Below are 25,826 nucleotides of genomic sequence, written 5' to 3'. Positions count from 1 at the left end.
ACAGAAAAAGAGGAAAATAAATGGTATAGTCATGATCAATCAGAGTCAAATAAGATATATTACGAAAAAAGTGAGAATATTCATTCATCAATCCGGGAATCTATCCAAAGAAATCCAATCATACTCTAAACGCAAAAGAAAAGTCCACACGCGCTGATCTACATCATAACCATCTTACAAAACCCTCAAATCTCAAGCAGCAACCGTAACGAAATTCGCCTTCGCGCTCCTCAAAAACTCAGCACGCTCCTCGATATCCTTCTTCTCAGCGACCTCCCATTGATGAACAATTTCCTTTCTTCTGTCTTGAGTCCTGGGCTCAAACGCCATCTGGAAAGCATCTGGCTTAACGATAAGAAGAGAGTTAGATTTGTTGATGTCGATCTCAATCTCCTTGCCGGTCTTGGGGTTGATCTTCTTCTTCATGTTGAATCCCCAGCAGAGAGCGCCGCAAGCGACGATGAGTTCATCATGGGTTAGGGACTGGCCGAGACATTGGCGTTGGCCGAATCCGAAGGAGGTGAGGCCTTTTACTGTTGGGAACTGGGTGAGTGGCTCTTTGTATGTGGGCCATTTTTCTTCAAGGTAGCGTTCTGGGTGGTAATTGTAGGAGTCTGGGTATTTGTCTTCATTGTGCATAAATGCCCTGGAAACATTGTTAATCATGGTCCGAAATATTGAATCAAGATACTTACCAGTCAAGAGGTAAGATACGACTTCCCTTAGCGATGAAACAGCCATTGTACCAATCATCGGCTTCAACCTCATGTGCAACACCTATTATGACCGTTAGCCTGATTAAACATTATTTCTTTTTTTCATAACATACCAGTTGGCACATTAGGCTTCCAGCGAAGTGTCTCCACAATACAAGCTCTCAGAATTGGAAGCTTTGGCGCATCGTCCAGCGTTGGCATTCTTCCTTCACATTGCTCATCAATCTCCTCTTGGACTCTCTTTTGCCACTCTGGATGAAGCGCCATGGCTGCGAGGAAGTACCAGAGAGGACCGGCGACAGTGAAGATACCGACTAGAGCCATCATACCGATAACAGAAGAAGCCTCGTAGTCACCAGAAAGATTCGTGGTCTTCTCATTCTGGAGATATGTTTTGGTGAAGCAGGATCGAGCCTCACCCTTTTCGAGCTTGGCGCGTGTGTTCAACAAGAGCTTCATCCATAAGGCTTGTTGTTCGTCATGTCGAATACGTTCAGCTTTCTTCCATGGGTTGATTGGAATGGGCAGTTCCCAGAGTGGAGTTATCAGATTTGTAATGGGTCCAGCGGGAGACATCTGAGTGAGAAGCCCCCAAGCGTTTTGAGTGTACATAGCGCTGAAGCTGGTGTCGTCCCATGTGAGCTGGCACATGATCTTGGAAGCCATATCTTCAAGCCAGAAACCAAAGTTGTCAGGGTTGATGAGCAAGTTGTTGAGAAATCTTTTCGCTTCAAAGTTCATCACTCCATAGTACTGGTTGTTGGTAGCTTCGGTCAGATAAGAGTGAGTGAAACGTCTTTGACGAGACCAATATTCTATTGAACAGTCAGATACACAAAATACCTACAGAATCAACTGAGGACTCACTGTTTCGACCCATCAAGGGCAAATACTCCATTGATCCATAAGTGCTCTTGGCGTCGAAGAGCGATCGGATTTGGGGTCTGTCAGAATAGATCTTTGCACGTTTGACAAGTAGATCCTCTGCGATTTTTTCATCCGATATAATAATAAACTTCGCACCAAGCATGGATGTCTGATAGATAGGTCCATATGTCTTCGCCCACTCGTAGAACTTCAACCACTATTCAAATAGTCAGTAATGTGAACGTACAACATACGAGTTCTATAACGCTTGACGCGTGTCCAAAATACTTGAGTCAAGACTAACCATGTACTGGATGGGTAGGTCATGGATACGACCAATGTAAGGAACCTGATATGGGCCTGGAAACTCATAGATCTTGGCTTTACTGGTCTTCTTCTGTTGGGCTCTGTATACGACAGCCCCTAGAAAGGCGACGCCTAGTAGCAACGTTAACCAATGCATATTGTAGTTGGTGGTTAGGAAAGACAATTCCAACACGAGCAGCAGGGTGATCAGAGTATATCAAAGAATGGAGCGACTAGAAATCGCGGAATCACGGCCTCTATAATGACCTAGACTAGTACAGGACCCATCATCCATTCATACGGGTATTGAGAATTGTGGGTGTGTGAAGAACAGCCACGATCTGCCATGAAGAAGATTCGGGTCTTGGGTACACCATTGCGGAGGCTCAATGCAAGGAATTAATTGCTGGGACCCATCCCTGAAAGACTTTTCCGAATTGAGAATTGATCAAGCTTTGCTACACCTTATGTGAGATACGGTGATACAAGTCGCTGTACTGCAGGAAGTGATTGTTGGAACGAAACCAGACTTGCCACGACATGGATCCTTTACCACCGTTCAGCCTTGGAGGGACGCAGCAGCTAATCAAACCACAGCGATCAGTGACGTGAATATAAAAGCTGAAAGATACATGATCATGGTGCAAGATTGGAGAAATTGGGTTGCTTAGATCAATTTGGGTCTTGTCCCAACGCCGATGTCGACAGTAGCTTGAAAAAAGCACGCTCTAGCGAGCAGATCCGGACTTCAGATTGGACAACGACTTGCAGATGTCAGAATTCAGTACTTCTCCAAAGCCTTGGGTAGTATCTGAAATGTTGGAAGCGTTTTCAAGTCGATTAATCATAAGTCCAGACCGTCGATATTATGTACCTCAAGAATTGGCGACGCCTGAATGAGTCCGAAATATACAGACTTTCTATGCCAAAATAAATCCTGTATAACGTCCGGTCTTAGCACATTAAAATTACATGAGACAGTGAAACGTTCATAATTACTACTTTACCATTGATGGTATCTCCGACCTGGACCTGAACGTACTTAGAGCCAAAAACGAAACAATAACTATTGCGATTGATACGAAACCTCGCTACGAGATCGAGTCCAAGGCGGATGAGATCTAACGGACCTGATGTTTGTGGGGAGCGAGTGGACAAAGGCTGGGGAAATGCCGAAAGCTGCATGAGTTGGTGGGGGTGTCCAGGCTTAGCTCCCGCCTTTCCGGCAAAAATAGGGGATAGGCGCTTAGGTACAGGACGCCGTCAATTAATGATTCATCGATAAAGGTTGATATCCCTCTCAATATGTATCGGTATCCGGGCGATACAACGCCGTTTCATCTGTTACTGTGGAAGATAATGTCGTGTCGGGAGAAACTGCAGACCGATCCTCCGTCGTGAAAACTAACTCCCTTTGGAAGGTTTAGCGCACGAATTGGTGGAACGATTGTGAGGATAATCGTCCAACAATTGTTATGGATAAGCACCGGGAGTCCGTTGGTTGGTGTCTCGTCTGCTGTCTGTCGGACTCGAGACATGGCAGGATTGGGTTGGGGAATATACAAAAGCGTCGATATAGGCGTCCCTTCGCTTGGCTTTGCAGATAATCAGTTTCAATTGAGATTCTGTCTGTTCATACACCGAAATCAATAGCAATCATGGCTCCAATCTCAGATGCAGACCTTAACAATAACTCACAGCAAACTCGAGAGTATCCTAAGAATGGCGTTGACGTAATCATTGTCGGAACTGGATTGGCTGGTCTAACAGCTGCTCTCGAATGTCACCGCAAGGGAATGAACGTTCGTGTCTTTGAGAAGAATGACACAATCAACACTGCAGGTGCGTATTATTGAGCGGTGCAGAAATATGAACCAGAAATTGATCGTGATAGGTGATATGTTCTTCATGGGCCTCAGTTCTACCGTGATTTTCAAGCACTGGCCAGAGATGAAGAAGGAGTTTGACTCGATTGGACTCCACGATGCTTATATTGAGACAAGAAAGCACAGTGGTGAGGTTATGGTGCCACCGATGAGAGTCCGAGACAGATTGGCCGCTCAAGGTTTGAACCCTTCAACACCACCAGGAACATTCCAAATGCGACCTCTCATCTACAAGATGTTTGTGAAGCAGGTGGAGAGAATTGGAATCAAGGTCCAGTTCGGTAAGAATGTTGTAGACTACTATGAGGATGAGGAGACCGGCAAAGCTGGTATCACCACCAAGGATGGAGAGAAATTCGAGGCCGACATTGTCATTGCTGCTGATGGTGTTGGATCGAAATCTCAACGCGTTGTTGGAGGCCAAGTCCGTGCCATCCAGAGTGGAAGAGCCATGTGGAGAGCAGCGTTCCCAATCGAGAACCTTGATCAAGATGAGGAGGTTAAGAAGACTTTCTGCATGATTGACGGTAGCAAGCCAATTGTCAGAACATTCCTTGCGTGAGTAGGATTTTCGAAAGACAGTGAAAGCGGTACTAACATGCTTCCTCAGACCTGACGCATACGCACTCTGTCTCACACGCCCAGATCTCATGATTTGGATCATGAACCACAACGTAAGTGTCTCGTAAGTCCGTTCGCGGTCCCTCCTCTAACAGCCAACAGACAACCGGTTCCGAAGAAGAAAATTGGAACAACACCATCGACAAAGAGGAAGTCCTCGAGCACATGGAAAAGATGTCCGGTCCTCAATGGGCCCCTGTCTTCAAGAAACTCGTAGCATGCACTCCCAAAGACACCATCATCAACTTCAACCTCCTTTGGCGAAACCCGCAACCAACATGGACATCGCCAAAATCCCGCGTCATCCAAATCGGCGACGCGGCTCACTCCTTCTTGCCAGCGTCCGGAAACGGCGCCACCCAAGCTATCGAGGACGCCATCTCCCTCGCAACATGTCTCCAGCTCGGCGGCAAGGACAACATTCCACAGGCCGTCAACGCCCATATCCGATTCCGCTTCGTGCGAACAGCATGTGCCCAGAAGATTGGATTTTCTAACGCCGAGTTGCTGCAGGAGACGAAGTGGGATCAGGTGAAGTTGGACCCAAAGAAGTCGGTTCCTAAGATGCCAAAGTGGATCTGGTCGCACGATCCAGAGATTTACGCGCAGGAGAATTACGCCAAGTCATTGGAGTCCATGAAGAAGGGTATTCCTCATGATGCTGATGACAGTATTCCACCGAACTACCCACCTGGGTATAAGTTCGAGCCTTGGAGCATTGAGCAGATTATCGAGGACAAGAATAATGGACGTGAGACTGACTTGGGTCCGGGTGATTGGTCGTGAGTATCGATAAGTGTGTGTTGGATAATAGGGTGTTTGGTGTTCTTGATCTGAGAATTGGGCGTCAGCATAGTTGTTCGGTGTAGGGTCTCCTATACTTTAGAATACGGATTACATACCAAGAATACATCTAACTTTGAAAGTGTTCACCGTAGAGAACGCGGGCAAATGTCCTCAGCTTGATAAGATGTGAGTTTGGTTAACCAGTATGTGGTATGTAACACACGGTTATAGAATTCTTGTCAAACACTTCTCAGATGACCTTTGACATTTGTGATTTCCATCCTGTCTGTTGAAGAACATGCAGTACTCCTGTAAGTCCTCGAATGACTCCCAGTGTCTATTTAGCAGCATGTCAAGTTTTAGTTATTTTTTAATAAAAACTCGCGATTTGTCCATCCATCAGATCTTGCCACTTACCTGGTTTTAATATTGTACTGTACCTGAGTTTCCTGGGCCATGATCTGACAAGCCTTCGAACGGTCGCTGTGAAATCAAATTTCGTCCAGTAACCCGGTCACCAGTGCATCACATAAGGTTCCTAACAAATAAGATGTGATATATTGCGAGGATTCCTGTCAGATCTTGAAATACCTAGATAATCATAGGTATCTCTAGTTCGTAACATCCTTCATCCGGTAATGTACACTAATGCTCTGTGGAGTCTTCGGATTCCCGCATGTCAACCTCTCCCCTCATTCTGTTTCCAGCCCCATATTCTACAATATACCACAAACGCCGTAACCTACGAGTAGTATCCTGGCCTGCGATCCGCTTTCCTTGTTGCGTTCGATTTTCTGCCGAGTTCGCGATGGATGTTCGGTTTTACGCAGCAGCCTTCTTAGGCTTCTTGGTTCCGTATTTTGATCGACTCGTAACTCTGTTTCCAACACCTCCCAAATCCATAGCACCTCTGACCAAATGATATCTCACACCGGGACAATCCTGTGATCTCCCACTAAACAATATCGTTAGCTCCATCAGATCCCAGAACGCCTCTGAACCTACCCTCTACATAACACGACCGAATGCTGCTGCACATTGTGTCCTTCGCCTGGTATATAACACGTAACCACTCTACCCGTGCTCAAGCGTACTCTCGCAGTTTTCCTCTGTCCCGAATTGGGCTTCTTTGGTGTTGTGATTCCGACTTTTAGACAGACTCCTTTTAACGCGGGGGCATTGACATCTCGCAGCGCTGGCGAAACAGCTTTACGTGCTCGTTGTGCAGAACGACATCCCTAAATTGCAGTTAGAATGAATATGTCGCAGCGAGGAGCGAGGGTTTCGTACCTTTGCAACTTGGTTGTATGTAGCAAATGGCGTAGGCGTCGCAGAGAAATTTCTTCGCAGAGTTTGGGATAAGGATGTAGAAGCTTTTGCCGTCGATACAGCAGGCATACGCAGCGCCGGTGTCAGCAAGCTGCGCAATAATGAGGTCGCCATTGTGTTGTATTGACAATGACAGATATCGATGGCGCTGCTTCTCGAGGTGGTTGATCTCGATATCTGGAAATGGTTTAGTCTAAAAGTTGAACCGTCACGTGACTCGACACGATGGCCGCGATGGTCAACTCAAACTTCGCGTCAAACCTTTCAAGAGTTTCAAGGTTATTCTCAAGGTATTATTATGTCGAAAACCCCTCGGTTCTCTCGTTGTCAACCTTTCTGGTTTAAGCTAGCAAAAGAAAGTTCTTGTATGCAACTTTTGCGACTACGAACAACGCTTAAGATTGATTCGCGCTCAAAGTTGGGCCGGACAACGCTTCTGCTCTTGATCAAGCAGCGCCTCGACAGCAAAATAGATAATTTCTATTGTGCTGATAGAGAATTACAATTGTTTTATTTCAAACTCACACATGGTAGGCATAGATGATCAAACAAACCAGAATGAGTTGCTTTTCAGCAACAAGCTCTACACAATGCTGCGTTGCCGAAGCGAGATGGAGACGCTCCAGACGGACGACAATATTCGAAGATTGCATTCGTCTGAAGCGATCCCTCTCTCGATGTACGTTTTGAAATCTCCATGAAGCCAATAGCTACATCTCGGAAAAATCTGGTTGATCCGAAATCTATACGAGCATCGCACATTTAGCCACCAAAGCTTCTCTGGCTTTGTATGGCTTGGTTCTTCCCCGACATCCGCGAACCCCTCTCTACTTCGTCACTATTTCTGCTTCATTTCTTACAAATTCTCAATTGCTTAAACTCTATAGAGCTTCTATCCGAAGTCCGGCACCTGATTGCCCGAAGAATTTGCCCGGTATTAAGTTACCCTTCGTTTTGATTGGAGCGCTTTCAATTTTCCCCTCCGCTCTCCAACAACGCTCATGTCAGGCTAAGCATGGAGCCGAACCTGACAAGCATTTGTCCAAGTATGGGGTACGGGAGTGGCGCTACGATCGTGGAGTCTGCTCTGCCATTGTTGTGGTTGGTCAATTGCAATATTTGACGTGCTCTACCCCGCTGTCATTTGCAGACCGTATTATATCAGACTGCATTCTGTACCTGACGGACCTGCTCAACCGGGCAACGATTGCCAGACGGATTTAAAGATTTCTGAGTTGCCCCTCTTGTGCTATGCAAGCAAGGTAAGGTAGCTATAGCTAGCAGTAAGTATGTCGTATAAGTATATCCAGTCTTTCACTTCCACTTTCGGTCGTTTTCGATTTCTCTCTCCAAGTTCAACTGGATCAGTGAATCAAGGACGCCGACACAATGAAGCTCCTCAGTGCTCTGACAAGTTTGGCCCTTGTGGCTAGAACTCTCTCTTTAGCCGTCGGAGGCAAGCAAATGTTCATTGAACGAGATAGTGATGGATTGCAAAACATTGTGAGTATTTGGGATTCCTGCCATTTTTCACTACCTCCTATCCGTCTATCACGAAGATCTAATGTCAATTTAGGTCACCTACGATGAGCATTCGCTGATGATCCACGGAGAACGTGTCTTCACATTCTCGGGCGAGTTTCACCCTTACAGACTACCAGTCCCCGATCTATACCTCGATGTTTTTCAAAAAATCAAGGCACTTGGTTTCAATTGCGTATCCTTCTACGTTGATTGGGCTCTTTTGGAGGGCCAGCCTGGAGTCTATACCGCAGAGGGTATCTTTGCGTTGGAACCCTTTTTCGATGCCGCAAAGGAAGCTGGCATTTACCTCATAGCTCGTCCAGGACCATATATTAACGCAGAAGTCAGTGGTGGTGGTTTCCCAGGATGGGTCCAACGTGTTAAAGGACAACTCCGAACGAGAGCCCCAGACTTCTTAGCTGCTACGGATAATTATATGGCACATGTTAGCAAAACCATTGCTGCTGCTCAAATCACCAATGGCGGTCCTGTAATTTTGGTCCAGCCTGAGAATGAATACACTGGATCAAGCGGCCCAGTGACTGGAGGCTTTCCGGATCCTGATTACTTTGCCTACATCAAGAAGCAGCTTAGAGATGCTGGTATTGTGGTGCCTTTCATTAGCAACGATGCTTGTATGTACACTCGTACCCTTCATGTGATTGATTAAAATGTATTAATGTTATGTAGCACCCAAGGGTATCTTTGCGCCTGGGACAACAACCAACGGCACTATGGAAGCCAACGTCGACATCTATGGCCACGACGCATATCCGCTAGGATTCGATTGCGCCAACCCTTACACTTGGCCAGCTAAGGGCCTCCCAACAAATTACCATGCTACCCATGAAGCACAGAGTCCTTCCACACCCTTCTCGCTTGTTGAGTTCCAAGGTGGAGCTTTTGACCCGTGGGGCGGACTGGTATGTCAACTCGAAGAGAGTCTACCGATTTCGTGACGCTAACGAAATACTACTAGGGTTTTGACCAATGTTCCGTGCTCTTGAACATGGAGTTTGAACGTGTATTTTACAAAAACAACTTCGCTGCAGGGGCAACGCTGTTTAACATCTACATGATTTGTAAGTTGTATTCCATTAACTATGATTAGACATTGAGCTAACATGTTGCAGTTGGTGGAACGTAAGTGACCTCTAAGGGCTTTGGTTTCTTATTGGCTACTTAAGTAGAACCGGAAGCTAACGTACACAGGAATTGGGGAAATCTCGGCCACGCTGGAGGATATACTAGTTACGATTACGGCTCTAGCATTGCGGAAAATCGTGAAATCTATCGAGAGAAATACAGCGAAGTCAAATTGGAGGCGAACTTCCTCAAAGTCAGCCCTGCTATCCTCACAGCAAGTGTTGGAAAGGCAGTCACTGGTACTTATGCTGATTCCTCCGCCATCTACACCACCCCATTGATTGGAATTGGTACCTCAACCAACTTCTAGTAAGTTTATGGCCTACGAAGGGATGTGTACGATTGATGCTAATTTATTTCTTCAGCGTCGTCAGGCATGCGGACTACCAGCAAACCACCTCTACTACTTACAAGATGAGCCTCAACACCAGCTCAGGAGTCATCGTTGCACCTCAACTCGGTGGCTCATTGACTCTCAGTGGTAGAGACTCCAAGTTCCACGTCACAGACTACGACCTCGGCGGAACCACACTTCTATACTCCACTGCTGAAATTTTCACCTGGAAGAAGTTCGACAGTAAGACAGTCTTGGTAGTGTATGGCGGACCAGGAGAGCAACATGAGTTGGCTATCAAGGGCAATAGCGTCGCTAAACAACTCGAGGGAAGTGCTGTCACTTCTAAGAGCACCAATGGTACAACTATTCTCAACTGGAAAGTCTCAGCCACTCGACAAGTCATTCAAGTTGGAAACGTCTTTGTATATGCATTAGATCGCAATACAGCGTACAACATGTGGACGCCTGATTTTGCTAGAACAGATGAATGGGGAACATAGTAAGTTATCTCAGAACCGGTAGAATCTCAAAATACTAACTACTTTAGCACTTCTAACATTGGAAACATGTCGTCAGTAATCGTCCAGGCGGGCTATCTAGTCCGAAAAGTCTACATCGACGGTCCTGCTCTCCACATCGACGGTGATTTGAACGCCACCGTCCCAATCAAGGTCATCGGTGCCCCATCGAACGTTCGATCCCTCCACTTCAACACCCTGAAAGTAGACATCACCGTCGACTCAACAACAGGAGAATGGAGCGGCACACTTCCATACACAGCACCCACAGTCAACCTCCCAGACCTCTCCACCTTGTCATGGAAATATCTCGACAACCTCCCCGAGATCCAACCAACCTACGATGACTCCCTCTGGACCGTCGCAAACCACCCCTCCACTAACAACACCTACGCCCTGCGCACCCCAACCTCCCTCTTCGCCTCCGACTACGGCTACCACACCGGCGTCCTCCTCTACCGCGGCCACTTCACCGCCACGGGCAACGAGTCCACCCTCGCGATCCAAACCCAAGGCGGTTCCGCATTCGGCTCCTCCGTCTGGCTAAACAGCACCTACATCGGTTCCTGGACCGGCATCGACAGAGCCACAAACTACAATTCCACCTACAAACTCCCGAATCTCATCGCCGGCAAGAACTACGTCTTCACGGTGGTCATCGACAACAACGGTCTCGACGAGAACTGGGTCGTCGGACCCGACGAAATGAAACATCCACGCGGAATCCTCGCATACAGTCTCTCTGGTCACGCCGCGTCGTCGGTGACCTGGAAGTTAACAGGAAACCTCGGCGGCGAGAACTACATCGATAAAGTCCGCGGTCCCCTAAACGAAGGCGGTCTCTACGCCGAACGACAAGGCTACACACAACCCTACCCACCATCTCGGTCCTGGCCCTCCCTCTCCCCCCTAACCGGCACCACAAAGCCCGGCGTAGCATTCTACCAATCCTCATTCCGCCTCGACCTCCCCCGGAACTACGACATCCCTCTCTCCTTCACCTTCGGGAACACCACTAACGCCGACGGCAGCGTGAGCGATTACCGCGCCCAGCTGTGGGTGAACGGGTATCAGTACGGGAAATACGTGAATAACGTCGGTCCGCAGACGAGATTCCCGGTTCCGCAGGGGATTATAAATCCACGGGGAGAGAACTGGGTGGGTGTTGAGGTGTGGGCGCAGCAGGAGGGGGGTGCGAGGTTGAGTGGTTTTGAGTTGGTGGCGGGCGTGCCGGTTTGGAGTAGTTTTAAGGAACCGAGGATGGTGGAGAAGCCGGATTGGAGGAAGAGGGAGGGGGCATATTGATGATTAAATGAAATAGGATATGGAGAAGAGTGTAAATATTAGAGAGTGTAAATATTTAAAGAGTGTAAATATTTAAAGAGTGCAAATATTTAAAGAGTGTAAATAGTGAAGTTATGTTTGAATGTTCATTAAATGTTGTACAATTCTCGTTATATATATACAGATTACCGTCCTATAGCAGGGCGTAGGAGAGTGGCGATGATAGCTACTATGACAGCTCCGGTGGCCGCCCCTTCTAATGCAATTATTGTTACATCTTTCTTCGGTAGCGAAATTTTACGCTCGCTGAATAAGTCTTCCGCTGCTTCTTTGCAGGTATTCGCTGCGGTTTTCCACGTTTCAGGATCTTTCAACTGGTGGTAATCGAACGGTTTGTGTATTTCTGCAGCATCCATTGCAGCAGCTTCTTCTGCATCGAGGTTGGAAGTTTCTTCGGATATTGGGGATGTCAACGTCTCCACTGCTGGCTCGCTGCCGATTGTACTTGCAAGGTCCTCTTCCACAGCGGGCTCTATTGCAGAAGCCACAGCCTCATTGACTACCTCTTCGTTCGCAATCGCCGGATTTTCGGTATTGAAATGGCGTGCCAGAATCTTCTCTTTTTCCAATGCCTCAAGAACCTTCTCTTCAAACCCGCGGACCAACCTCTTCCTTCTCCAAGGCTCGAATCCGAACTGAAATACCAGGAACAACAAAACATTGACACCCATCAATCCCCAAGTTCCCCACGTACTCATCCTCCTTATTTTGTCGCTCCAAATCTGCTCTTCATGATAGCGACTGAGAATACTCGAACTTAATCGACTAGCAGCATGCTCTGCTTCCCTCTCCGCATCCGCCAACTTTGTTGCCGCATCCTGAACTGCTTGTTCATTACTATGATCCATACGGTACAATGTCGTAAATCTTTCCAAGTCTGCCGGATTCCATGTGTCCTTGCGAGCTAGCAGACCAGTAACTTCTCGTTGTGTCGCGGCTCGGTCTGCCACTGTGGTTTTGTACGCATTTCGCGAGTTGCGTACCAATTCTTGGGCATCCTGAACCCGTTTCTCTAGTTCTGTGATTTGAACTTTAAGCGCCTCTATACCAGAGTAACCCGTTAAATCGTTTATGCGCTGAGATGCTATGAAGATGTTGCCTTGCAAATGGTCCATTAAATGTGACAATCTCTTCGCGGCTGCGCTTCGGCGTCCCTCATCCACAGATGGGAGCTCTGACGGAGGAACATCTCCGGCGTTTTTCGATGGCTCGGAAGGGACAGCTTGTGATGGATTTGCGGGGGTATCTGATGTTGTTGTAGATTTGGGTGGTTCGGCAAAGTACCGTTTCTGCGTCTTAATTCTACATTGTAGACAGATTGACGGACTAAAAGAAGGACGTTTCGATAAATGAATGGACCGGGAAGCTGAGGTGTTCCCAATTGATTTAAACAAAAGCCTTGGGACAGAACGAGCAAGTGGTTGCATCGCCGTGGACCTCGAAGGTTAGAATCGATGAGACTTTACTGAACTTTTTGAGGGTTCCAGATTGAAGCTCCCAATGATGGCTTGGACATGGCCCGTTCCCGCTTCTCACCGCTTTTGAGTAGTGGGGTTGGCATTTTCATCCCCACCCCCACCATCTGCAAGCCATCCGTCGTTCATTTGTGAGAGATTCCCTAGAGTTATCAGTTACTTCTTCTTTTGCGCAGATTGTAGATTTTATAGATTTTGTTGCTTCTCCTAATTTGGCCGTTCCCTATTATTCCTTCAAGTATGTAACACCCCCACTAGAAAACAGCCTTAAAGCAAATTCCTCCAAGCTCTACCTCTTGTGTAGAACCGGCTATTACTCAACTCTTGAAGCTATTATTCTAAAAGCGTTCCATAGATATATATACATATCCTCCAATATGACTACCTCTACTCTTCCCGCAATGAGAACGAACCCAAAATTCATCTTCTTCTCCGACTTCGACGGCACCATCACCCTCCGTGATTCAAATGATTTCCTTACCGACAACCTTGGCTACGGTCAAACTCTTCGAAAGAAGGGCAACGCCGATGTTCTTTACAATCGAATGTCTTTCAGAGATTCCTTCCAGGAAATGATGGACAGTGTTAAAACTCCTTACGATCAGTGTATCAAGACGTTACTGGAGAACATTCAGCTTGATCCCGCTTTCAAGGAGTTTTATACGTGGTGTAGGGCGAACAATGTCCCAGTAGTCGTTCTCAGTAGTGGAATGGTGCCAATTATTCGTGCTTTACTGCTGAAACTCGTTGGCCCGGAAGCAGAGGATATTCAGATTGTTAGTAATAATGTTGCTTCACGGGACGGAAAGAACATCAACGAGGAGGGCGGATGGCAAATAGTGTTCCACGATGATAGGTGCGTCTTAGAAATGCTATGAAGGAGCTGGTCTTTGGAATTTGTAGTGGGAATTGGCAGATCATACTGAGCTGACATTCTCCTAAAGTCACTTCGGACACGACAAGTCCCTCGAAATCAGACCTTATAAAGAGCTGCCAGAAGGCGAGAAACCAGTGATGTTCTATGCTGGAGACGGAGTGTCAGATCTCTCTGCAGCAAAGGAAACAGACCTGTTATTTGCAAAGAAGAATATGGGTAAGTACGAAATAATCCAGACAGAGTATATACACTGACTGTTACTAGATCTCGTTACATACTGCGTAAAAGGAAACGTCCCTTTCACTGAGTTCTCAGACTTCTCCACAATTCTACAGACTGTCAAAGCAATCCATGATGGCAAGACAGATGTAAAGACCGTCGCTGCCGAAGGACACGCGGATTTCAAGAAAAGAAACCCGGTCATGGAGATGGCATAGGCTAGAGGAGGAGGTTTTACTATAGACTGTCAGCATATAGACTTTACACATAGATTGTGTTTCATAGAATGAAAAGCACTAGTTTGAATTAGAGCATTGCTCGCTTGTATTGTATCTTCATGTCGAGCTCCGAATATATCATACACCCAACCCATACCCATATATACAGCATACACCCCTTCATCGTACAACCGCGAAGTATACAATTCTCTTCCACACATATAGTCCCCTCACATCTAATCCCTCCCCTCCCCTCCTCTCCCCAGCTCCCACCTAATGATCACCCTGTTCAACACTCTCCTCCAACGCCCTAACCGCGCCCTCCAACTCGCGAATCCGTCCCCCAACCCTCCTTTTAATCTCCTCCCCATCCTCCGTCCTCAGCGCGTCCTCATACATCCCCTTCAGCTTATCCAGCTCCGCGCGCGCCGCGTCCCGATCCGCCTGCCCATACGTCGTCTGCTTCTCTGTTTCCTCCGTGGCGATCTCGAATTCGTCGCGTGCGGTGGCGTATTGGTCTGTTATTTCGTCGATGAGCGTGTCGGCTGTGGATTTGGATGCGTATGTGCGGTGGGAGGGGAGGTTGCGGGAGAGAGAGGGTAAGAGGTTTGGGGGGGTTGAGCGGGTGAGGGTATGTGAGGGGAGGATGGTAGGTCTGGGGATTGGGCGAATGGTAGAGAGGCAGCGAGTACAGAGTTTTGCTGCTGTGTTTCTAGCAAGAAGTGGGCGTAGAGAAAACATCTTGTGTATTTGCCGTTCAATTCGAATATGCAATTGCGGACCCGTATTTGTGTTGTAGAAGCTCAAGCTCAAGCACCCCGGTCCAATCCCGGCCTCGCGTCTCCCAAAACTTAAGAGCTTCGTGTACAGTTACAACACCCAACTTTTCCCCTTCCACACCTTTGCAGCCCCAAAACCGCAGTTATGGCGCCCGCAGAAGCAGAAAAGTCGAGATTCGTTTTGGCGTATAGGCAATTGAAAGATTTTGCATTGGGGAATCATCCGTTGTCGAAATATGCGAGTCCGCTGCTATTGCTCTTCGATGCGCTGTTGACAAGTGCTATTATTTACAAAGTATCCTGTAGGTCCAAAACTCCCAATCACTATTTTCAATCTTGAGCTAATGGATTGGCAGACACAGAAATCGACTGGAAAGCCTACATGGAGCAGATCCAACAGTACGTCGACGGCGAACGAGACTATACAGTGATCAAAGGCGGAACAGGACCATTAGTGTATCCAGCCGCGCATGTGTATATTTATTGGATCTTATACCATGTCACGGATAAAGGAAGGGATATCATGACTGCGCAGAGGATATTTGGGGTGTTGTATCTGGCGACAATTGCGGTTGTGATGGCTTGTTATAGGAGGGCGAAGGTAACTGCGAATTTTGGATGGAGGGAAAGCTGCTGATGGTTTTGATACAGGCTCCTACGTATATACTTCCCATGCTCGTCCTGTCGAAACGTCTGCATAGCATATTTGTGCTCCGATTATTCAACGATTGCTTCGCGGTGTTCTTTTTATGGGTTGCTATTTACGCTTTTCAACGAAAGTTATGGACTCTAGGGAGTTTGGCATACAGTTGGGCATTGGGGATAAAGATGTCGGTTCTTCTTGCTCTGCCAGCAATTGGGGTCGCCTTGTTCTTGAATCGAGGTGTTCAAGCAAGTCTCAAGCAAGCTTGGCTTATGGGACAGGTACAAATCATCCTCGCTTTTCCTTTCTTAACAACAAATGCGAGCGGTTATCTCCAGCGTGCGTTCGAATTCTCGCGACAATTCTTATTCAAATGGACTGTCAATTGGAGGTTTGTGGGCGAAGAGACGTTCTTGAGCAGAGAATTCTCTACCGCATTACTCATCGGCCATGTGAGCGCGCTCCTGCTATTTATCACCACGAGATGGTTGAAACCTGCTGAAAGATCAATTACGGATATGGTCTCCAAGGCAATAAAATTGGAGGAGCCGCTCGGAAACATGCAGCATGCTGTATCAATTCGTTTATCGCCGAAATATATCCTAACGACAATCTTGACAGCCAATGCCATAGGCATGCTATTCGCCAGATCCTTACACTACCAGTTCTATGCATATGTTGTATTGGCAACTCCTTTCCTTCTCTGGCGCAGCGGATTACATCCAGTCCTTCAATATTCTATATGGGCTGCCCAAGAGTGGGCCTGGAATGTCTATCCCAGTACTAACGCCAGCTCGATGGTTGTGGTGGGTGTATTGTTCATGACCGTAGTCAGCGTATGGGTCGGTACTCGCAAGGACTTTGTTAATCCCAAGGGCGAAGGTGCCGTGATGAAATCCAGGACCTGAAGTATAGCTTATTCCAGACCATACCTACTCATCCTCAGAATCAGATGGGGGCATTTTGCCAACCGTAGATTCCTCCTCGTCGGAATCGGCTGCATATGCAGAAGACTTGGGGAATTCCTTGGGCCTGGAGCCGATCATGGTCAGTTTGTTGTGCATGCAATTGGTCCTGTTCTTACCAGTAAGACTCTTTGCGCCAGACGTGCTCGTCGCGTACAACATTTATGATCTCGCCATCGATTTTATTCTGTCTGGTTGCGGCGTCTTTGGTGTCCACCAGCACATATCCTCCACGCTTGATCCATATTGTGTTGCGGAATCGCGACTCAAGCTCAAGTAGTAGAGTCTTGCCCTCGGGAAGGGTGCACGTGTAGAGGCTGTTCCCTTCCGCTTTGACAACACGAGCTATTGATTGGGTAGCAGTCAAGGCTGATGGAGGTGTAGATGTCTCTTCCGCTGCTGCAGTGACATTGCGCTTCGGTCGGCCCATGACGATGAATCGTACGTCTTGGATTTGATGTTATCGAGACTTAGTTCCTCAATGAGAGCTACTTGTGACTTCAAAAACGGAGTGCTTGGGTTCGAGTCTGGAATGCGACAAGGCTGAAGTGTTTGCTGTACCACTCCAAATCGAATTGTGGAAATTTTTCAAATTTGGAGGGGTTCGTTTCTGGGGTTTAGCCGTGGGGTCCAGGGAAGGTTTTCCGAGGTGGAGCTCGGAACCTACCCGAGCCAAAAAGTTCAACCTGAAGTGCTGGAAAAGGTGTGAGATTTTTCAGCAAATTCTCAACTAAAATTCCAAATCGGTGACTGTATGGGTCTGCCTTCTTGCAGCTGCTCGAACAGTTACGAGTCCAGTGTGAGAACGGTTTCCGAGGTACCTTTTCGCCCCAATCACGCTTCTCTACCCTCCCGTTTCCAGCATCTCGAATTATGACGCCAAAATTTATGTGGGCGAGTCTCCACACTGGTCCCTTCAACGATCCATTATTATGATGTTTCTGCGGCTTCTGGCTGGTTCCCTCTTTATTTAAAATGCATCGTTATTTGCTAGTCGGAGGAGACCATTTTTAAACTTCTTCCGAGTCTTACTGCATGATCAACCCCCACCATTCAACATCTATTATATCTTTTTTGAATTCTCAACCTCGGTGGCAAGAGTCTTGGGCTTTTGATTTTTCAAGTTGACCATAAACTCCAATTTCTGCGCTTTGCTAATTTACATCTCATCCCCCGTTTCTTAGCAAGATGACTTCTCATGCTTTTGGTGCCTTCATTGAGGTGGATTCTTCCACCAGCAATGGCAAGACATCAGAACATGTGATTCCTGTCGCGCCTCAGAAAGCACTTCCCAGGATTTACCACTCTATGCCTCATACGCCGAGTGAAATTGAGTTGGATACTATTCAGTGGGGAGAAAGGCTTAATGGCCCATCAAAATCGGGCACCTCGACGCCTACGGGATATCAGACCCCTCGAACACCATTCGACATTGAAAGTAGACCTGTATCTCCTGTTCACGAAGTGGAAGCTATGCAGAGCTTCTCAAATCCACCCATGAATCGGTTTCGACTATTGGCAGTGTGTTTGATGAATTTTGGCAATGGCTTGAACGACTCGGCTCCCGGTGCCCTCATTCCGTACTTAGAAACGTGAGTTTAAACACTTTTTACCATTTTCACGATACTAACTATGAACAGACACTATAACATCGGTTATGCAATTGTGTCTTTGATCTTCGTTACAAACGCTGTTGGTTTCATTTCAGCTGCCTTCTTTGTCGATGCCATTCGAGCACGCTTTGGCCGAGCGAAGACACTCATGATTGCACAATCCTTAATGGCTACTGGCTATATACCTATCGTTTGCACGCCACCTTTCCCTGTTGTCGTTGCCTCGTTCTTCTTTCTCGGGGTGGGTATGGCGATCAATCTAGCCATATCTAACGTCTTTGCCGCCAATCTTCACAACAGCACGAAAATGCTGGGCTCCATGCATGGGTCATATGGTATAGGAGGTACCATCGGTCCGCTCATGGCAACTGGCATGGTAGCAACCGGTCACTTGATGTGGAGTCGGTTTTATCTTATTACACTCGGCGTCACTCTCTTCAATCTCGCCTTTGCAGGATGGTCTTTCTGGCACTATGAGGAAGAATCTGGCCATACCCTTTTGACTACTCTCGAACAAACCACTTCTCGTACTCAAAACGCACAACCAGCACAAAAGACCGGCATGTTCACTAGCATGGGAAATGCACTGAAATCCAAGACAGTTATCCTAGGATCCCTATTCATTTTTGCTTATCAAGGAGCAGAAGTCTCTATTTCCGGTTGGGTTATCTCTTTCCTCATCACCTTCCGGAATGGTGATCCTGCATCTGTTGGATATGTCACTGCTGGTTTCTGGGCTGGAATCACTCTCGGACGCTTTTTGCTCTCCCACCCCGCCCACAAAATTGGAGAAAAGGTCTTCGTCTATGGCGTTGTCGTTGGGGCTGCCGCTTTTCAACTTTTGGTATGGCTCGTTCCAAACGTGATCGGAAATGCTGTAGCTGTGTCAATTGTTGGACTCCTGCTTGGACCGGTCTATCCTTGCGCGACAGTCATATTCTCCAGAGCGATCAACCGTAAAGATCAAGTCAGCAGTTTGAGCGTCATTAGTGCTTTTGGGAGTTCGGGTGGTGCAGTAGCTCCCTTCACGACTGGTATTTTGGCACAGGCTGCCGGTACTTTTGTTTTGCATCCTATTGCTATCGGGCTTTTTGGGATCATGCTGATCTGCTGGTTCTGCTTGCCAAACCCAAGGAAGCGTACTGAGTAGAAACTCTGTAGTGTGTGGAAGCTATGTGGGGAGGAAACTTTAATACTTAATTTCACGCCATCTTGGTGATTTTTGAATGTGGTTTGAGGAGGTGCTATGGCGTTTACACGTTGGGACATGGCTTGGGAGCATTGCGGATGATACCATGGCGTCGCTGTTTGACGTTAGGACATGGGCGTTCTATACCAGTTTGTAATTTGGAAATTTATATCGAAAATTTGGAGCGTTTAATAGGCTTATACTTATGGGAGGTCGAATTCATAAATCATGTACGTCTGTTCAAAGAGATAGGACTAGATCCAAATATGTGACCTGCGCTTGCATGTGATGCTCGATTCTGGGTTCAGCAACTATGAAAGTGCCTACGAGCTGCAAACAGAAGTTATAGCACAACTCATCTCTACATAAGCACTTTGTTCTGTTCATAGAGGGATTCTACACTCGCCATGTTAATATATATATAAATAATTAATAACCCTCAAACCATGCAGCTCACGATCAGTTACATTTCACCCCCCGGACCGGAGCGCTGGAGATTCAGGTCGTGAAATAGCCGAGGCGCTCGGGAAACCCGCCAAACCCGCTGCCAGCCGCTCCCTAAATCTGGGGAATGTCTTCACGAGTCAAGACCCTACTTGCATTGTACATCTTTCCCAAATTCTTCACGATCTTGCAATTCAACTGCTTCTTTAATTTGTGAATCAACAATATCTTCTGAGCCCTCATTGCCCTCCATCTTCGAACCCTTTCAGTTGCACTCACACACCCAGAATGGCGTCGATTGTGAAGGCCTTACGCCCCATAGCACAAAGAGCAACATGTACAGCAAGGCCAGCTCTACGACCGGCTCGAGCTTCTAGAGTATACCAGCAGTAAGTATGATACTAGTACATCCTCAATTATAATCATTAACAAAATCCAGTGCAAGACCATTATCCGCCACCGCCCGGCGGCGAGACGACGACGTCGACATTATACCCACCCCCATAACACACATGTCCGAGATCGAAACCATGATGGCCGAATCCGTATCCAAATTCGCCAACGAAGTGATCCTACCGAAAGTCCGCGAGATGGACGAGAAAGAGTCAATGGACCCCGCTATCGTAGAGCAGTTGTTCGAGCAAGGGCTGATGGGCATTGAGATCCCCGAGCAGTACGGAGGCGCGGGCATGAACTTCACGGCTGCTATTGTGGGCATTGAGGAGCTGGCGAGGGTTGATCCCAGTGTTAGCGTTATGGTGGATGTGCATAATACATTGGTTAATACGGCGATTTTGAAGTATGCTAGTACTGAGTTGAAGAAGAAGTGGTTACCTAAGTTGGCGACGAATACAGTTGGTAAGCTAGGTCGAAAAGTAGTGGTTTGAAAGGTGCTGATTTGTTAGGTTCATTCTGTCTGTCCGAGCCTATTTCTGGATCCGACGCTTTTGCTCTTGCGACAAAGGCTGTCAAATCCGATTCAAGCTACAAGATTACTGGTAGTAAAATGTGGATTACGAATTCAATGGAGGCGGATTTCTTCATTGTATTCGCAAACCTAGATCACAGCAAGGGTTATAAGGGTATCAGTGCCTTTATTGTTGAAAAGGGAATGAAGGGATTTTCTATAGCTAAAAAGGAGAAGAAGCTCGGTATCAAGGCTAGTAGCACATGTGTGCTCAATTTCGATGATGTTGAGATTCCTCACAGCAATCTCTTGGGTGAAGAGGGACAGGGTTACAAATACGCCATCTCGTTATTGAATGAGGGACGTATTGGTATTGCTGCTCAGATGACTGGGTTAGCATTGGGAGCTTTTGAGAATGCTGCAAAGTAAGTTCCTCCCCAAACTAAGTGAGGTACTTGCTAACCGAAATCAGGTATGTGTGGAATGACCGAAAGCAATTCGGACAGCTAGTCGGTGACTTCCAGGGAATGCAACACCAGATCGCTCAGTCGTATACTGAAATTGCCGCCGCGCGAGCTTTAGTATACAACGCAGCTCGTAAGAAGGAAGCTGGCGAGGACTTTGTGAGAGATGCTGCGATGGCGAAGCTTTACTCGTCACAAGTTGCTGGGAGAGTGAGTGGGCTTGCTATTGAGTGGATGGGAGGTAAGTCGATGTTCTTCGAAATCGTATCAAGCGGTGCTAATGTGAATAGGGATGGGATTCGTACGTGAAGGTATTGCTGAGAAGATGTGGAGGGATAGCAAGATTGGAGCGATTTATGAGGGAACGAGCAATATCCAGTTGACTACTATTGCTAAATTGTTGAAAGCGCAGTATGTATCATAGGCCTATTAGGAAGTGGTGCGATGAATGAGTGAATGAATTCAAATGAAATAAATCAAGAATACTTTCATACAATACTTGAATTTTGGGGCCTTCGCGGATGCTATATCTTGAAAAAGCTTGAAAAAGAGCGAAAGTTCTGAGAAGTGAAAAACATTCCATTTTGAGATACTTGTCGACCCATATATTATTGTACAACAGTAAATAAATAAGATTTGTATCCTTGTTTATGACGAAAGATTTGCAGGACTAAATATATTCCGAACCGGATAAGATAACTTCAGCATGCGGCTAGTAGTGGGGCATAGCTTGCTTATGACGGCAAAGAGTCACCACTAGAGAGAAATATTGCCCTTCACTCACTTGATACATATCTTCAATTGAATCGCATTTCAACTCAGTTCTTCCTTGTCCTCTCAAATATAAGCCTAAAATTAATCTTGCGCAACAACCATTTTCATATCTACACTCGCATTTGAACGCCATGGAGATGATGGAGAAGCGCAAGGAGGAAATAACACGCAGACCTCTTTATGGTAGGTCTTCGTTGCTGAGATTTTGTTGCACTGGCTCATGAGATCAGTTTATGATCTCCCCAAAGATATCCTCACAAACTTGGTTCGAAAAGAAGGCGACGGGCCAGCTGCACAAGAAGACGCCTCGGAAACGGACAGTACTACAGATTCGCGCCCAGAATCGAGGGCAGAAAGTTCGGATGGGTCGAAATCATGTTCGCTGTGCGGTGTTATGTTCTATAACTTAGATGACCAGCGACGGCATGTGCGATCGGATTTGCACGGTTATAATTTGAAGCAACGATTGCGAGGCGCGAAACCTGTCACGGAGAATGAGTTTGAGAAGTTAGTTGGGGGTATGCTTTACGATCACGGTTTGCGGATTTTGACTGATAGGGTGTAGATCTTGACGAGAGTCTATCGGGTGAGGATTCGACGGATTCTGAGGAAGAGGAGGCGGGCCGGAAAGAAACCACCTTGAGCGCGCTGTTGAAGAAGCAGGCTGCGATATCGACTACGGGAACCGAGGAGGCGGACGATACTTTCTCGAGGAAACGAAAGAGAGGGCCTGGAAAAGCGCCTGTTTACTGGTTCACGAATCCTATATTACCTCCCAACACATATCTAGGAATATATCGAGCGATATTTTCGACTACGGAACAGGAGAATGAAGGGGCTATTTTGGATATAATACAACAGAAGCAGTTAAAGCCAAAACCACAGAAAGCGCAGGTAAAGATACCTTTAGATGCAAAAGGCGTTCCCCTACCGGAAGCATATAAGGAACCTCATATATTTATGTGTATGATTGGGGGTGGACATTTCGCGGCGATGGTAGTCGCGTTAACTCCCAAGCAAACGAAGCACGCCTCGGCTGGTCCATTGGTGAAGGAGGCTACGGTCATTGCACATAAGACTTTCCATAGATATACAACACGGCGGAAACAGGGAGGTTCGCAATCGGCGAATGACTCTGCGAAAGGTGCTGCTCATTCGGCGGGTGCTGGTATTCGACGATACAACGAGCAGGCTCTTATCGATGAGGTTCGGCAGCTACTTCTGGACTGGAAAGGGATGATCGACACTTCTGAACTGTTGTTTGTGAGAGCTACTGGAACTACAAATAGACGGACGCTTTTTGGGCCGTATGAGGATCAAGTTCTGCATCAGAATGATCCGAGAGTGCGGGCGATTCCTTTTAATACGAGACGAGCAACACAGAATGAACTGTTACGGGCTTATGTGGAGCTTACTCGTGTGAAGGTCCTGGAAGTTGATGAAGCAGCTATCTTGGCCACGAAACAAGCAGCGGAAGCGAAGCAGGTTGCGAAAGCTGCCAAACCTGTAGCTCCAGCTGCTCCTAAACGATCGGAAGAGGAAGAAACGGCATTACTTCACACAACACAGATACAAGCACTTATACGGCGGTCTAAGCTTCCCGCCTTATTATCGTACCTGAAATCGAATGAACTATCACCGGATTTTCGATTTTCGCCACCAGATACACAGCAGAACTATCACGCACCTACTCCACTTCATTTAGCTTCTTCTCTGAACTCGACACCGTTAATCACCGGGCTGCTGGCCAAGGCTGGTGCTGATCCTACAATCAAAAACAACGAAGGTAAAACAGCTTTTGAGATTGCAGGAGACCGACAAACTCGTGATGCTTTCCGGGTTGCTCGTCACGACTTGGGCGAATCCGCCTGGTTATGGGACGAAGCCAAAATCCCAGCACCAATATCTCGTGCAGAAGCGGAATCACGAGACAAGGAGCAGAAGGCAGAAGAATCAAAGATTGAATCAGAACGACGGAAAGCCGAATTGGAAAGACTCAAGACCGAAGGTCCTCAAGTTTCAGACAGTAACGGGTTAGGTAAAGCAGCAGGACGAGGAAGACAGAAGGTTCTCGGCGAAGTAGCGAAGACCGCTCAGCAGAAACGAGAAGAAGAGGCACGTGGTTTAACTCCCGAGATGAGGATGAAACTTGATCGAGAGCGGCGAGCCAGAGCTGCAGAGGAGAGGATGAAGAAGTTGGCTGGTGGTTCTTAACTCTAATAGCTATCCAAATTTAAACTATACTAATTCATAAATGTCTCGTCTCTTTACTCCCCTTGATCAACCCCGTTAGTTCGCTCGTCACCCATCCACCGTAGAAATCCCCCGGTTGCGCTTTCACTTCTTCGCCGTCGACGTAGCATTCCCAGGGTCCGGCGTAGAATGAGAGGTAGCCTTTCAAGGGCGTGAATCCTGGGGTTGGAGATTCGTAGGACCAAATTCGGTTGGGTACTGTTTCGGATTTGTCGGGTGATTGGATGGTGTAGTATGTTGCCCAGCCTTTCCATTCGCAGAATGTGGATTTTTGCGTGGTCTTGAGGGGGGTGAGGAGGGAGGAGGGGGGGAGGTAGTATGCTAGTGGTTTTTTTGTTAGGTGTGATGAATGGGGAAATGGGAGATTTCTATATCTACTTGGGGGATGATAGGTTTCTAGGACCCAAAAGGCTTCTTTTGTCTCTGCTATTGTCTGGCCGTGCCATTTTATGAGGAGGTGTCGAGAGGTACGTTCGAGGAGGGGAGGACGGGGGAATGACTGGACGTTTAGGGGGGTTTTGGGAGGCATTATAGATGTTGTAGATGATGGGTGATAAACGATAAATGAGATTATAGGGAATAAGAAGACTTATACAAATAATTTCTACATACAGAAATAAGTGAATGTGATCTATACATCTCAATGGAGGGGTACATTATCCCTGTACACCACCCATCGGCCCGATCGGCAATTCCTCCGGCCGACGTCACTTCCCCGGTTCTGGAACACTCACAAGGCTACACTACATTACACTACCTATCTTCCGTCAACCCACACGTAACCTCCTAGAACCTCACAAAATCGAACCCTACATATCACATACCAGTCGACATCGCAAACATGTCGGGTCTCGAGAAAGCCCTTTTCAACCTCAAGGTATATCTATCATCCGCCTTATCGCGCGGGGTCGTACTGACATGCCGCATAGTTCACAGCGAAACAGCTAAACCGACAAGCAGCCAAAGCGTCGAAAGACGAGAAGACGGAGAAGGATAAATTGAAAAAGGTGCGCTCCCCCCCCCCTCCCCATTCCCTATACCCCCAACTCTTTCTGACTGACATGGTTTCTCTAGGCGATCCAACAAGGCCACAGCGACATCGCAAAGATCTACGCGCAAAACGCGATCCGGAAACAGAATGAACGGTTGAACCTGCTGAGACTGGGGAGTAGAATCGATGCCGTGGCGAGTAGAGTGCAGACGGCGGTCACGATGAGACAGGTTACGGGGAGTATGACGAATGTGGTTAGGGGGATGGATCAGGCTATGAAGGCTATGGATTTAGAAAAAGTACATCCCATTCCCGTCACCCCTCACCATCCCACCATAATCAGTGCTCATCTATATTTCTAGATCTCCGCAGTAATGGACCGCTTCGAAACGCAATTCGAAGACCTGGACGTCGCGACTGGATATTACGAGAATGCGACGACCTCGGCGACGGCGGTCGGTACACCACAGGAAGACGTCGATCGTCTGATGAACCAGGTCGCGGATGAGGCGGGTGTAGAGCTTAATCAGGAGATGGAGGGTGCGGCGGCGGTGAAAGCTGCGCCGGTTACGAGTGGGCCGAGTGCGGTTGAGGAGGATGGGTTGGGTGAGAGGTTGAGAGCGCTCAGGTCTTGA

At 47.3% G+C, this 25,826-nt stretch overlaps 13 protein-coding genes across 13 annotated transcripts; 8 read left to right on the top strand and 5 right to left on the bottom strand.

Annotated features, from left to right (window-relative positions):
• Nucleotides 1-192: 192 nt before the first annotated feature.
• On the bottom strand, nucleotides 193-2,046 carry GLAREA_09268 (Cytochrome P450; the record flags this gene model as incomplete). The annotated part of the gene is made up of 5 exons (XM_008078229.1): nucleotides 193-646; nucleotides 696-777; nucleotides 830-1,531; nucleotides 1,584-1,800; nucleotides 1,888-2,046. 5 exons carry the CDS (start codon nucleotides 2,044-2,046, stop codon nucleotides 193-195), a joined length of 1,614 nt encoding a protein of 537 aa, XP_008076420.1.
• Nucleotides 2,047-3,547: 1,501 nt separating this feature from the next.
• Nucleotides 3,548-5,182, top strand: GLAREA_09267 (FAD/NAD(P)-binding protein; the record flags this gene model as incomplete). Its single annotated transcript, XM_008078228.1, has 4 exons — nucleotides 3,548-3,731; nucleotides 3,784-4,333; nucleotides 4,386-4,449; nucleotides 4,499-5,182. The coding sequence occupies 4 exons, from the start codon at nucleotides 3,548-3,550 to the stop codon at nucleotides 5,180-5,182; spliced, it is 1,482 nt and encodes a 493-aa protein (XP_008076419.1).
• Nucleotides 5,183-6,004: 822 nt separating this feature from the next.
• On the bottom strand, nucleotides 6,005-6,625 carry GLAREA_09266 (Nucleic acid-binding protein; the record flags this gene model as incomplete). The annotated part of the gene is made up of 3 exons (XM_008078227.1): nucleotides 6,005-6,137; nucleotides 6,188-6,420; nucleotides 6,473-6,625. The coding sequence occupies 3 exons, from the start codon at nucleotides 6,623-6,625 to the stop codon at nucleotides 6,005-6,007; spliced, it is 519 nt and encodes a 172-aa protein (XP_008076418.1).
• Nucleotides 6,626-7,900: 1,275 nt separating this feature from the next.
• GLAREA_09265 ((Trans)glycosidase) lies at nucleotides 7,901-11,341 on the top strand (the record flags this gene model as incomplete). Its single annotated transcript, XM_008078226.1, has 8 exons — nucleotides 7,901-8,014; nucleotides 8,088-8,670; nucleotides 8,726-8,958; nucleotides 9,015-9,117; nucleotides 9,169-9,178; nucleotides 9,248-9,490; nucleotides 9,547-10,017; nucleotides 10,066-11,341. 8 exons carry the CDS (start codon nucleotides 7,901-7,903, stop codon nucleotides 11,339-11,341), a joined length of 3,033 nt encoding a protein of 1,010 aa, XP_008076417.1.
• Nucleotides 11,342-11,505: 164 nt separating this feature from the next.
• On the bottom strand, nucleotides 11,506-12,807 carry GLAREA_09264 (uncharacterized protein; the record flags this gene model as incomplete). Its single annotated transcript, XM_008078225.1, has 1 exon — nucleotides 11,506-12,807. One exon carries the CDS (start codon nucleotides 12,805-12,807, stop codon nucleotides 11,506-11,508), a length of 1,302 nt encoding a protein of 433 aa, XP_008076416.1.
• Nucleotides 12,808-13,232: 425 nt separating this feature from the next.
• GLAREA_09263 (HAD-like protein) lies at nucleotides 13,233-14,169 on the top strand (the record flags this gene model as incomplete). The annotated part of the gene is made up of 3 exons (XM_008078224.1): nucleotides 13,233-13,711; nucleotides 13,800-13,948; nucleotides 13,997-14,169. 3 exons carry the CDS (start codon nucleotides 13,233-13,235, stop codon nucleotides 14,167-14,169), a joined length of 801 nt encoding a protein of 266 aa, XP_008076415.1.
• Nucleotides 14,170-14,442: 273 nt separating this feature from the next.
• Nucleotides 14,443-14,910, bottom strand: GLAREA_09262 (uncharacterized protein; the record flags this gene model as incomplete). The annotated part of the gene is made up of 1 exon (XM_008078223.1): nucleotides 14,443-14,910. One exon carries the CDS (start codon nucleotides 14,908-14,910, stop codon nucleotides 14,443-14,445), a length of 468 nt encoding a protein of 155 aa, XP_008076414.1.
• Nucleotides 14,911-15,093: 183 nt separating this feature from the next.
• Nucleotides 15,094-16,499, top strand: GLAREA_09261 (uncharacterized protein; the record flags this gene model as incomplete). Its single annotated transcript, XM_008078222.1, has 3 exons — nucleotides 15,094-15,250; nucleotides 15,305-15,549; nucleotides 15,600-16,499. 3 exons carry the CDS (start codon nucleotides 15,094-15,096, stop codon nucleotides 16,497-16,499), a joined length of 1,302 nt encoding a protein of 433 aa, XP_008076413.1.
• A 24-nt stretch (nucleotides 16,500-16,523) lies between these two features.
• On the bottom strand, nucleotides 16,524-16,986 carry GLAREA_09260 (Nucleic acid-binding protein; the record flags this gene model as incomplete). Its single annotated transcript, XM_008078221.1, has 2 exons — nucleotides 16,524-16,623; nucleotides 16,676-16,986. 2 exons carry the CDS (start codon nucleotides 16,984-16,986, stop codon nucleotides 16,524-16,526), a joined length of 411 nt encoding a protein of 136 aa, XP_008076412.1.
• Nucleotides 16,987-17,744: 758 nt separating this feature from the next.
• GLAREA_09259 (MFS general substrate transporter) lies at nucleotides 17,745-19,319 on the top strand (the record flags this gene model as incomplete). The annotated part of the gene is made up of 2 exons (XM_008078220.1): nucleotides 17,745-18,148; nucleotides 18,197-19,319. 2 exons carry the CDS (start codon nucleotides 17,745-17,747, stop codon nucleotides 19,317-19,319), a joined length of 1,527 nt encoding a protein of 508 aa, XP_008076411.1.
• Nucleotides 19,320-20,090: 771 nt separating this feature from the next.
• Nucleotides 20,091-21,597, top strand: GLAREA_09258 (Acyl-CoA dehydrogenase NM; the record flags this gene model as incomplete). Its single annotated transcript, XM_008078219.1, has 5 exons — nucleotides 20,091-20,191; nucleotides 20,242-20,660; nucleotides 20,708-21,134; nucleotides 21,182-21,414; nucleotides 21,464-21,597. The coding sequence occupies 5 exons, from the start codon at nucleotides 20,091-20,093 to the stop codon at nucleotides 21,595-21,597; spliced, it is 1,314 nt and encodes a 437-aa protein (XP_008076410.1).
• A 481-nt stretch (nucleotides 21,598-22,078) lies between these two features.
• Nucleotides 22,079-24,161, top strand: GLAREA_09257 (Ankyrin repeat-containing protein; the record flags this gene model as incomplete). The annotated part of the gene is made up of 3 exons (XM_008078218.1): nucleotides 22,079-22,130; nucleotides 22,178-22,465; nucleotides 22,513-24,161. 3 exons carry the CDS (start codon nucleotides 22,079-22,081, stop codon nucleotides 24,159-24,161), a joined length of 1,989 nt encoding a protein of 662 aa, XP_008076409.1.
• An 880-nt stretch (nucleotides 24,162-25,041) lies between these two features.
• GLAREA_09256 (uncharacterized protein) lies at nucleotides 25,042-25,553 on the top strand (the record flags this gene model as incomplete). The annotated part of the gene is made up of 3 exons (XM_008078217.1): nucleotides 25,042-25,077; nucleotides 25,130-25,207; nucleotides 25,275-25,553. 3 exons carry the CDS (start codon nucleotides 25,042-25,044, stop codon nucleotides 25,551-25,553), a joined length of 393 nt encoding a protein of 130 aa, XP_008076408.1.
• Between the last annotated feature and the right edge of the window lie 273 nt (nucleotides 25,554-25,826).

Source organism: Glarea lozoyensis, assembly GCF_000409485.1.
Source record: "Glarea lozoyensis ATCC 20868 chromosome Unknown GLAREA1, whole genome shotgun sequence".
NCBI lineage: Eukaryota > Fungi > Ascomycota > Leotiomycetes > Helotiales > Helotiaceae > Glarea > Glarea lozoyensis.
This window is presented reverse-complemented; position numbering and strand designations above follow the sequence as displayed.